The sequence below is a fragment of the Rhyacophila brunnea genome, unplaced genomic scaffold (genome assembly GCF_057557595.1).
Source record: "Rhyacophila brunnea isolate RB1 unplaced genomic scaffold, BYU_Rbru_1.0 scaffold_2, whole genome shotgun sequence".
In the NCBI taxonomy this organism is placed as follows: Eukaryota; Metazoa; Arthropoda; class Insecta; order Trichoptera; family Rhyacophilidae; genus Rhyacophila; species Rhyacophila brunnea.
Window position 1 is genome coordinate 11,149,670 of NW_028232859.1, and position 12,803 is coordinate 11,162,472.

General features: G+C 33.8%; 2 protein-coding genes across 2 annotated transcripts in view; one reads left to right on the forward strand and one right to left on the reverse strand.

Annotated features, from left to right (window-relative positions):
• Positions 1 to 7,015, reverse strand: part of Pcl (polycomb protein Pcl) — a 31,068-nt gene extending 24,053 nt beyond the window's left edge. Inside the window, exons 1-3 of the mRNA XM_085946779.1 lie at positions 6,716 to 7,015; positions 4,020 to 4,330; positions 187 to 374 (exon numbers count right to left, since the gene is read on the reverse strand). Coding sequence (XP_085802905.1) covers positions 187 to 374; positions 4,020 to 4,285 — 454 coding nt within the window. The 5' untranslated portion in view covers positions 4,286 to 4,330; positions 6,716 to 7,015. The remainder of the gene's footprint in view (positions 1 to 186; positions 375 to 4,019; positions 4,331 to 6,715) is intronic.
• The window catches only part of LOC147071847 (uncharacterized), a 383,531-nt gene that overhangs the window by 4,415 nt on the left and 366,313 nt on the right, over positions 1 to 12,803 (forward strand). The gene's annotated exons all lie outside the window — the stretch shown is intronic.

Genomic DNA, 12,803 nt, shown 5'->3' on the forward strand with positions numbered 1-12,803 from the left:
TCCAGTAGAAAGAAGAAAATTGGAAGATGCAAGGTGAGATGGCTTGACTGCGTTAATAGACGCCACCATACTGGGTCTTCAAGAATGGAGACCCACAGGTCAGGTGAGGCAGGCAAGAGAGATATCTTGGTGGTGAGCAAGATCCACATGGGATTGTAGAACCAGAGATGATGATCATTATCTTACCCAAGTAATATCTGCCATCTCTGTGCTTAACAAAGACATCATCGCCGCAGTTAAACCTAGCTTTTCCGTCCAGCTGATTTGTGGTAGAATCTGGTACCAGTATGTGCTCATACTCAGCATTCAGCAGTATGGAATTCCTGCGTTCAATCAACGGGCCATCGCCATACATCAGCACCATTTCTTCTAAGCTGTAACAAATACAATATCATTACCCAGAGCTTTTCTCTACTAATTACCACACAGAACACAAATGGCAAAGGATTCAGAAAAGGATGCCACTCTCAATTTCTTAATCCTGAAAATCTGAGATTGCAAATACTGGAATTACCAAGTATTTCGAGATTGGTTTTTTAATCAAAAATACATACTTCTGTGAACTAAACATACATAATAATTGCTAAATAAAAAATAGCTTCAGTTATAGATTTGATATTAGTAAGTGTGCATAGTGCCTGAAGATGCCGAAAGGCGAATCTGGTATCATAAAAAGTTACTCAGATGGAAAAGTACAAAACTTATAATAATTCATTATTTATTTATTAATAAATAATAATTATGCATAAAAATTATATTATGCAAGACCAGGGGTGGGACACATGCACATGGGACGCATCTATCAATTTACGTAATTTGAAGCTTTTTATATTCAAAAGATGTCTAAAACAATACGAAGTTACGTTCGAATTATTATTAGTAAACTTTTGATTTATTGTGAAGAAAAAGAGTCGCATTTAGAAGGCGAGCCTATACAATACCATATCACGGGTTGCGGTCATTGTCAGGTATGTCAAAATTCAGTGTTGTAATACTAGAAATATTTCCCCAAATTCTGGGAAATATGTTTGTATATTATGAAGTTCAAGCATCATAGAAAGCGGCCGTGCATATCCACGGCTGTGTATATAATATGACGGGTGGTGGTGGGAGCTTTAACGTAGTTGTGTGTATCGTAATCTATATTAATAATATTTTTAGACATATAATAATTAAGTATAATTGATCATTTAAGTACACTGGCAGTGTAATAATAAATTGGCAAGAAGAATATTTTCAAGAATAAACATTACTGTCATTAAATCAATTATTACGGAGATGTAAAATTTACAAAAATGCTTAAAATTACGAGGGTGGGTCAATAAGTCCTTAGAAAAGCCGACAAGTGGCGCGACTAGTACTGTAAGCGGTTTGTTTTCATGCAGCGGCACTACCGATTCAGTATGCTGCGAAGTTTCAATCAGATTGGTCGGGTTGTTGTGTGTTTTTCGTACATTTAAAAAAAAATTTTGCTTGTGGAAAATGGAAAAATGGAAAATGGAGAAAATTGAGTTTAGAGCTGTTATTAAACATTTTAATATAAAAGGGTTAACAGCAAAGGAAATAAAAAATGAGTTGGATTTAGTTCACGGCATATCTGCTCCTTCACTTGCAACTATTTATAACTGGTTAAATGAATTTAAACGTGGTCGTACATCAACAAAGGATGAACCACGCTCAGGACGTCCTGTAGAGGTGACTACACCAGAAATGATCAATAAAATCCACGATATGGTGTTAAGTGACCGAAGATTAAAGTTGAGTGAGATAATTGAGGTTACAGGGATCTCAAAAGGTAGCGTCATTTCTATTTTACATGACAAATTGGGCATGAAAAAAATTTCTGCAAGATGGGTGCCGCGTTTGCTCACAGTCGACAATAAACGCAATAGGGTGGTGGCCTCTAAAGCCCTGTTGTCGCTCATGCAACGCAATCCGGATGAATTTTTTCGTCGCTTTGTGACTGTAGATGAAACATGGATACACCACTATACTCCCGAGACGAAAGAACAGTCAAAGCAGTGGATTGCGAAGACAAACCATGTCCAAAGAAGGCTAAAACCGTAAAATCAGCTGGTAAGGTTATGGCTACTGTATTTTGGGATGCACGTGAAATTATTTTCGTTGACTATTTGGAAAAAGGAAAAACAATAACAGGGGATTATTATGCATCTTTATTGGACCAGCTAAAAAACGAAATTGAAGAAAAATGGCCTCATTTAAACAGGAAAAAAATCCTCTTTCATCAGGACAATGCCCATGTTCACACATGTTTACGATCAATGGCTAAAATTGAAGAATTGAAGTTCAAATTGGTCGACCACCCACCGTATTCGCCAGATTTAGCCCCCAGTGACTTTTTCCTTTTCCCAAACTTAAAAAAATGGCTAAGTGGACAACGTTTTTTTTCAAATGAAGAAGTCATCGATCGGACAAATGCTTATTTTGAGGACCTTCCGAAAACTTATTTTTCTGACGGTTTAAAAAAAATTGAGAAACGTCTAACCAAGTGTATTGAGCTCCAAGGAGATTATGTTGAGAAATAAAAAAAAAATACAAAAATAAAAACTGTTTTAATGCTTTTTTCTAAGGAATTATTGACCCACCCTCGTATGTAGATACTTATATGAAGTGTATCATTAATTTACAGGAATATCCCCAAGGACAGTTTCTAGAATCAAGAAAGAAATGACTACAGCGAGTGCCTCCTTTTCAAAAATCGTAACGCCTGGAAAAAACGCCGCGGAAAAAATAAGATTGCTTTGGACAGTATGGACTTATGTACCATACGTCAAAAAGTGCAGGAGTTTTATACTGTCCGCAAACAAGTTCCGACGCTGCAAAACTTACTGGTTTCTTTAAGAGAGTGCATGGACTTTCAAGGAAACAAAGAATTTTTACCGTGTGGTTACATAAGCTAGGGCTTAAATTTAAAAAAAGCCTTTCTAAAAGAAATGTTATCATAGACAGACACAACATAGTTGCGTGGAGAGGTAGATATCTCAACACTATGCGAAATAATCGACTTGGTGATAATCGTCCTGTATTCTATGTAGATGAAACATACTTTCACGCATCCTATGTTATGAATAAATGTTGGCATAGTGATGATATTAGAGGAGTTTTGAAACCGGAATCCGCTGGTCCTCGATTATGCATAATACATGCTGGGAGTGAAAATGGGTTTATTAATAATGGATTGGTAGTATTTAAATCTCAATCAAAATCTGGAGACTACCATGATGATATGAATACAACTACCATAGCGTTAAAATAAATAACTGTCCTTGTATTTTTAAACCGATAAGTAAGTACATATTGTTTTAAAATTTATAAAAGTCAGGTGGATATAATTTAATTTATAGAAAATTATTTTCACAGTATGTGTTTTTTTTTTACTAAACACTTTTACAATTTTACTAAAAATACGATATAAAAGACATCATTTGTAAATTATAAAAAAATGTGATTGGGTCATCAAAATAATATTGAATATGTTATATCTTTCGCTTCTACTTATTTAGTCATAATTTGTGTTCTCCTAATTATTCAATTAATAAATACCTGCAGCAATATTATCAGTTAATGTGGGTTCAATGATATATTTCCTTCCAAATTTAATAATTAAGCTGTATTAATTAACCTAATATAATTGTAATAATTAAGGGGTGAAATTATTTGAAATTATTTTTCTATTGATACTTATCGAACAATAATTACATTTCTAAATAATTAATTACTTACTGAGAATAGAATTGATACTTATAAATTAAAAGCCTAATTTCGCGGGATTTGTTTTCTCAAAAAATGACATCACTGAGAAATATTCTATACGCGACAAGGGCGACTTCCTGTTGTCGCCTAAATAATGTTGTCGTACAGTACATAGTAGTTAAATATATTAGATTATATATTTAACTAACTATATATTAGATAACTTAACGTGACCTTTTCCAACATGGAATGGTTCCCCACCCGTATGTCGGAGTATAGGAATGCCCTTAAAATAAAATGGATACCTTGATTTCTTGGACACATCATCAGTCTTTTCTTGCATAACAATTTCAGTCAAGTGTCCAGCCAGAGGCATCACAAGTTTACTGCAATGCACCAGAGGCAGCCTGTCGAATGGCGCAACCATAACCGGATTGGCGCTGGCGCTAACTGAAGTGTTTCCCAATCGGGGAAAAGTATTTTGAGCCACCACTGCCATCTGAGAGAAGTTGGAAGGAGTTTTCTTTAAAGGCCCGTGAGAGGATTCCTCTTTGGATGTGAACTCCGACATATTGTCGGTTCAGTCCTGCAACCGATGGGGAGTCGTACATTCACCCTGAAAGCGATATGGAAAAGTGAAAACCGTATTTTTGCAAATAACTAAAAAGATTTGTGAGTCCCGTCTTAGTCATGGCAACTTGTATGAAATTACCGAAAGCAGGATGATTTTATTCATTGTAAAATAATAGTCAATCCATCCATACAAACCCCCAGACGCTCCCAGAGAAAATTTGTCAGTTTTAATAGCTCAATGACGTTATGTATCATAATTATGACAAGATATGGTGGGATATCATGACAAATTTTCAAAATTTATGAATGCTATGCTTGTTTCGGGAATTTCTACGATGGTTTTCAGATTTTTTATGTTCTATGCTTAAATAGAACGTGCCGCGAAAAATGTTATATAACGATATAACGAGTAATGCTTATAACGAGCAAATTCAGTCGGTCCCATTTTCCTCGTAATAACCGAGTTCATCTGTAGTAGTAGCACAATGGGTTCAGCATTGTCGATTCTTGGCAAAATACTTAGTAATATTTCTGTCCATCTATTTATTTAATACATCTATGATCAGAATTGCATCCATGGTTTATTTTCTATTTTGTGGGTGCTAAAAATTTAGGCAACTTTATTTAATTACACATTAAAACGGAGCCTTGCAATTAATTGTAGACTATATTGTACAGTTATCTGAACTTTAAATGGTTCTTAGAATGGACCAGTGGCCAAGGATGAAGGTAGGCTGTGGAGATTCAACATACATGTGCACACTAAACTTTGTGAGACATACTTATTTGTTTTCATTAAACTAAAAATACAAATTGCAGGTTGGTTAGCGTTTAAAATTCAATTAAACCTTGTCTAACCTATAAACTATAATAGATAAAAAATATTCTTCCATCCACAAAATATCTAAAACTATGGCATTAAAACATAACAATATGTATGTAATTTTTTTTAAATTGAAGATTGATTTTAAAAATTTAAAATCTGACCTACACACCATCTGCAATTTGTATTCTTAGTTGGATGAAAACAAACAAGTATAACTGATAAAGTGTGCACTATTTTTTTTTTTAATCTATGGTTTGATTTTGGCAAGGTTTAATTGATTTTTAAAATCTAACCAACACCATATTATGCAATTTGTATTCTTAGTTAACGAAAACAAATATGTATGGCTGACAAGTCTCCATTATTTTTGTCGGATCTCCACAGCCTACCTCCACTATTACGGTTTGGCTTAGGCAGGGTTTAATGGAATTTTATAAACTAACCAATACCGGTACAAGTCGGTTTACGGGAAGCCAGGCGGGAACCTCGCTAATATTCATAGCCGATTTTGACAAAATTCATGAATTCAAGAATGAAAACCTAACTTAACCTAACAAATAACCCAGTATATCGGCTTTCAAAACTTGTTCGCTGGCTTCCCTTAAACTGACAAGAACCCCAATAGCATCTGTAATTTGTATTCTTAGTCCAATGAAAACAAATAAGGATGACTAACAAAGTTTAGGGTGCACTATTTGTCGGTTCTCCACAGTCTACCTCCACCCTTCGCCACTGGCATGGACGTAATAAATGGAACCAGGGCAATCCTTCGGCATTGTTTGGATGGTACTAAAGGCCAAAGTACACCCTCCCTGTCAAATATTTCAGCATACTCACTGAAAATTTATTTTATGTAGATGTATACTGTGATGACATTTTACACTATTCGAGGGAATAGTCTGTTAAAATATGTTGACTTCTGTTTAATTCAACTGCAAACAAGAAAATCACAGGACTGCTGACACATAAATTCTACCATGGTTTAATTTAGATATTCAGGTAGGTAAGTTAACACAATTTTGGTGAGTAACGATTACATTACCATCGAATCCCTATTGAAGTACCCAGGTACCTATGTAAAAAGGTTTGCCTCCATTATCGACGTCAAGTTTATCATCATAATTAAGACTAATATTCTTGTATAAATAAAATAAAACGGGAAGAATCCAACTGTCGATAAATGACAAATTATTAAGCAATCTTAATGGTATTTATTTAGTCTAGGGAAAATATTTACATAATAAACAACCCAATTTAATGTCAAAAAGGCATTGCTGCCGCGAAAATTCGTTAACAGCTGAGCGATCAAATAATTATACTATGTGGCAGATGGGACTCGATGTTGTAGCTATTTAAAAAAAAATAACCATTTTTAAATCAATGTAAAGCCATATAATTATCGTGGGCCAATGTATACCGCATATACTAAAATTTTCTACCAAAATAAATGTGAAATCCGCAAACAAATTGTAAAATTCTGTCTTTGTTTTCGATATTGGGTGTGGAGTTTACATAAATTCTTGTCATTTTTCCGATAAATCAAAACACGTAATGAGTTATTTCTAGATATTCTTGCGCTCATTCGCAACACAACTAACTCACCGATTACTTAGTAAGGCTCGAACGTACACCAAATACCAACACCGTCTGATAACATCGCGGCCATTAAAATATTTTCTAACAGGCAGTCAGTCAAGTTTCCCGCGGCACAGTCGACTTGATAATTTTCATATAGTTACGACATTTATGCACTGGATTCATCTTAAATTAAAACCGGGATATTAAAAAGTTACGCTGTCCCGTTCCTATATTAAATATAATCCACATTTTTCTTCATTCTACACAATTTACTATCTATCTTTTGACGGCGATTCAAACGCTGTCGCCTACCATTTTGAAATCGTAGCATAAAGCATAGATTACAAAGTTGTCAATTCTTGATGGCTGTTTTGTATCTGAATAAAAATTATTAATGTCAAATATTTTCCATTCCATTTAAAATATAAAAATTATAATATTTTAAAAACTTCAGTCTCGTTATAAATGAATAAATCAGGTAATCATTCTCAAGAAATTCAGTACACCCGTAATATTATGGCAACACATTAGTTCGAAACTACTGTTGAGTGAAAACCAATCCAAAATCCAATTCAAGTCAACAGAATCATCACTGAAGACATTACAAGACCGATAATGTTACAAAAGTGAATGACATTGCTTATTTTTAGTTGACATCAGGGCTCGAAATCATGAAATCCACAAAAATATAAGGAGAGTCGGGGTAAGTGTAACATATAAGTCAATGGGATGAATTTCAACCTGGTTCATGATGAATAGGTGTGTTTTAAACACCTGAAAACTTTACCGTAGAGTCTACAAAAGCTTTACAATTAATATGTACAGAATGAACCCACTGTATTATCTTACTTTAATACGACATTTTAATATTTTTTGATCACTAGTCAGTTTGTTACACTTACCCCAATATTGGGGTAAGTGTAACTAAATTCATCTTTATTCCAAAAGTACTTCAAAACCATTAACCTATGTATTATTTGCATAGAAAAGTAATATTTCACTTAATGGATATTGAGTCTTGAGTTAAAACTACAGTATAGAATTTCAACAAAATGGACTAAAACATTTTCTTTTGGGGTAAGTGTGTCATACTAAGGTATGAAGCGCTAGTGATGTCCCGAAAGAAAAACGACGTATTTTTTTGTTAATTAACGTAGGTAGTTGACGGAAATACGATGACACTAACAAGTTTACTTTTTGAAGGATCATGGGAAAAACTTGTTATGTCAAGTTGACAGTCAACATTATATATCCTCAATCTTTTAAATTCAGGTTGATGATTGTACTGTTTAATAAGACAAGTTATAGTACCAATTGACTACAAAAGGATCGCAAACTTTTTTGCGAACATATTCTACGGCTTGCGGTTTTTAGCATGGAACATGCTTTTGTCTAGACCACCCGGGCGGATTCGTTACAAAAACATCGCAAAGGCAGCGGTAACGAAAACAAAATAATAAAGTCACAAAAGAAGCGCGGCGCCGGCCGGAGTAGCTTCAGTCGGCCGCCGGCCGCAAACGGCGGTTCGGGAACGACGTGTGACTTTTTGCATTCCTTTCGAATTTGGACAACCAGCATTCAGAGAATCAGTGGGCAAAGCATGTTCTATATTTAATAATTTTAGTCGTCAGGGTTTAAGTAACCATCACATTTAAATGATAACTTATTTCCTTTAATAAAACCTATAAATCAATTGTGTCCGGGTACTTTTTTAAATGGTGTGTTAATATTATTTTCTTTAATATACTGTTCAATTAATTCGAGGACTACCTACTTTTTTGTGAGACATGCTTTTCCAACGTATGCAAATTTTCTGCCAAAGATGTTTCAATCTCTTTGGGTAATATTATACTTTTGCTAAAACTGTCTTCTCTTCTTTCGTAAACATGAGCAATAATTAATTGTAGATCGTGGATCCTGTATTTTCTCGCAGCTTCATATCCTGTCAATAGATTATTTTTTTACACATTCAACTGTTTTTTGTAATTTTCCTTGGTCGTAAGCTCCTTTATCTGTCTTTCGTTTATATTTACATGTGGAAAAAATGCACATTAATTATTATCACATGTTAGATGAGTACTTATTTTAAAATCTAATGTATTAAAATTAAACACATGCACTTTTCCGAGTACCTACCTACTTAGCTAACATAAAACTATAATAATAAAATTATAAACCTTTTATTTCAATTACGAACATTTTTTCGATCGATATAAATAATGCGTCGTGTCCCATCACTAGTTAAAATAATGACTATGCGAATTCATAGAAAATATATGGAGGAAGTGTGACACAAAACAAACGTGCACTTACCCCACGCGTTTACTTTCGTGGGGAAAGTGTGTCTACTCGATTAAAGCTTTAAAATGCTTATCAATAAGTAAAACGATAACAACACGTGAAGCAGGGTATCAAAACACATATATTTACCAAATTTTACAACCATAATGTGCAGATTTCCGTGTTTAAAAAAAATAGTTTAGTAACAGCTACCATCTCACTCGTCGACTTCAAAATGTCGTCTGGAGAATAATCTATGTAGTCACCTCAAAAAACATGGTATCGACACCATTTATGATTATTTTTATAAATCAGTGACTCTGCTATCACCTTACCATACATGGCATCATCCAATTTGTAGTACTGATATATCTTAGTAGCTACACTTACCCCAAAGTTACACTTGCCCCGAATCACCTTATATATACATTTTTTTACAAAACCGTATTTTGAAAATAGTGCATTTTTTATATATAGAATAGGTAGGTATATAAAATTTAATAATGTAATCACTGAATGTTGGCCATTCGGAGTAAAAATCTCAATCTATTTGTTTGATTTTGATAATCATGCCACTCGATTACTAAGGGTCTATTGGGGTCTATGCATTATCTTCAAAATAACGGTTTTGTAAAAAAATGTATATAATATACCGAATAAAAAGTTGATGATTTCGCACCATGAGTGTAAAACCAAGGCATCTGAAAAAGACATATTTTGGATATATTAGGGTTTGAAGTCTTCGTTTTGTTGGGAGAAATATAGTTTCTAAAAAAAAACCATAATATTTGGTTTATATCTAGGTACATTATATTGCATGTTCTTTCAGTTACTTCACTTTTACATTATCAAGTTCACGACTTTTGCAGTTGTTTTGCATTTAATCTCAAAATCGAAAATTTGCAGATGCCTTGGTTTTACACTCACGGTGCGATTTGTACTTACTTATATAAACTTAATTTTTAAAAATTTATTATCATATTATTAATTCTTAAAGTATTTAATTAATAAATAGATTCCACAAAAATGAATGTTTTATATTTCCCCTGGCTGTTCTGTTTTGTCCGGTTGCCGGACGCTACATACTACAATGCAATGCTTAAACCAAATAATTTTGGCTTTAAATAGAAAGTCTTATATAGCACGGTTAAGTTGGTAAACTCCACCAATATTAAGATCGCTCAGTTGCCATTCTGATTTTCTTACATAGGTACTCAATGGCTGCCATTTTTTATGTTTGCTGTGATTACTTACTCGAGTGGAGTTGTAAATATAGTACTCTCTCAGTAATCTGCCGCTCGATTATCCGACAACTACTAGTTAAAATCACAAAATCAAGCTCTGTAATTCGCCGGTATTCGTATTTAAATTCAATAGTCTGCCACGTGCCTATATCAGCTATCCGTCGTTGTATTTAACGTAGCAGAGGCATGGAACAACCTACCGGGACGAGCAACACTTTAATCGTGAAAAAAGCTGTGGCCCTCCATGAATCAAGATGATGAAAACTGGGAACCGGAAGACTTAGTTCCATTAGAAGAATTATTGATTCTGAAATATTTAGAAGAATGGATAGCAGAAAGTTCTGAGGAGTATGCGCAACTTCCGACTGAAGACGAGCTCGTAAATACATGAAGAGGCTTGAATTCTAAGGATGAAGGCAATAATAATTGTCAACCGACCGCAGCTCATATAGTCAAATCAGAAGATGCACTAGCCGGGACTGATGCGTTACCGTTAAATGGGCAGAGGAAAATAATGCAACCGTCGTTCATGTTGCATAAATTACGAGATGACACAATCTTCCAACAATATTCAGAAAAAAATAAACAACACTGAACAAGTGGTTTACTGTTTGATATGTATGTAGTTAATAAACTTAGTATATAATTAATATGTATAATTTAATACATAATTGATTTTGATCATAAAAAATTTTCTCAATAAAAATTATTTTTACGAAATACCTGTCTTAATTTTTATAATATTTCGTATTTATGCACTATAATCTGCCGTTTTCACTAATTGGACACTTGTCCGGTTTTTGGGGTGGCGGATTACTGAGAGTACTGTAGTTTTTCACAAATTTTACATGATTTTGAAACATGGTAATCCAGAAGATTTGAATTCACACAAGAGCCATGTTCAGACTGAAAACCAATGATTTTTCACGATAATTGAAGTTTGATTGTGTTTCCAGAACGATTATAGTATAATTGGATTGGTAACTAACTATAGAAACATTGAGGCTGTACATTAGTCGCATGATCTGAAATCCTTCACGGCGACCTTAACTCACCATAGTCACATGCACGATATAATAATGCAGTTTCTTCAATCCAGCGCTCGAAACAAACTGGACCACAGCTCCGGTTCATGAAATCCTCGACACTATCTCCAATGGCTTAAGAGCATACTTCAGTGAAACGGCAAATAATTTTCAGCAATAGGTGGGACGTAATTTCGCAAGCGTTGCCAATCGGAGAGCGATAGTCAACCTGTGAGCACGTCAATTTGTTTTGTGATGGTGTCGGAGGAATTAATTCTTAAATCGTGTAAAGATGTTACGTTTTTACTCGAAAAACAAAACATGTCAATGAATATATTATTATTATTACTTAAATAACAATATACATAACATTAAATGGACGCATGTTGAATTTTTATGACAAATTGTTTTGTTCGTCACGCGTCGTTTGCACAATCTGCGCGTCGCGTAGTCACGATCGTTTTAGACCATGCCTCAGCTGAAGTATAGCCTTAAGACTCAGCTGAACAGGAACAAGGTCATTCATAGTTTAGTCAGAAATAAACCTCAGCGTTGAAAGGACGTCATTTTAATTCAGTCTAACCTCAAAAACCTCTAACCATCGGGGATTTATTTTAAGAAACGCAATAATTATTAATTACAATTCTCGGTCGAACGAACATCATTATTATTATTCCCTTCAAACATAACATGTATGCGACGTTACCTGAAACCGGCCGAACGAATACAGGGCTGTCAAAATAATATCAATCTAATTTTACGTTTTAAAGAGTTACAAATTTAAAGTTAAAAATAGCTTACTGTACAGATGGAATAATTACATACTTCCAAGCGTCAAACGGCATACAACATTCATCTAAAATAATTATGAAAAGACTAGCTGATTATGTTATGTTATTTTTGTATTGTTCTTATTTTTTTGCTTATCAAAATATTTCACATATTATCTGATGATGTGTATTTTGGATATATCGTAATATGTATCTGGTCTCATTAAAATTGCTATTAAGTTGATATAACATAGGAAAATCTGTAAATCATTAAAATGTTAATTTCGTTATAGTTTTTAATTAAACCGGTGCAATTACATATTAGATTTAAACACTGTTGTACTGTGTGACTTTTATAATATCAGATAAAACTGTAGGATGTCAGCAAAAGAGTAAACAAAACCCAGCTCATGGGATAACCGAATGGTAAGCAACTGTATATATTATATTTTCCCGCCAAATTGCACACAATTAAAAACAATTTATCATAAAAACAAGTAAGACGTCTTCGACAGCCCTGGGTGATTGATTCGATAAAGTCGGCAGTTTTTTTTGTCTTGCCTTGTCTTGTCTTTGTCTGCGATCGCTAGCTTTTAATAAAAAAAATCTATGGGTGACCACGTTAATAATCATTTTTTATGAGTATAAATTATTTCTTGCATTGGCTTTTATTAATTAATAATTATTGTACCTACCAACTAAAAGTAAAGTTGCGTTACTTGTTTGTAAAAGTGTCAGACTAAATTAATTAAACTAATCGGGTAAGTAATAAAAAGTCATTAATTGAGTTAGC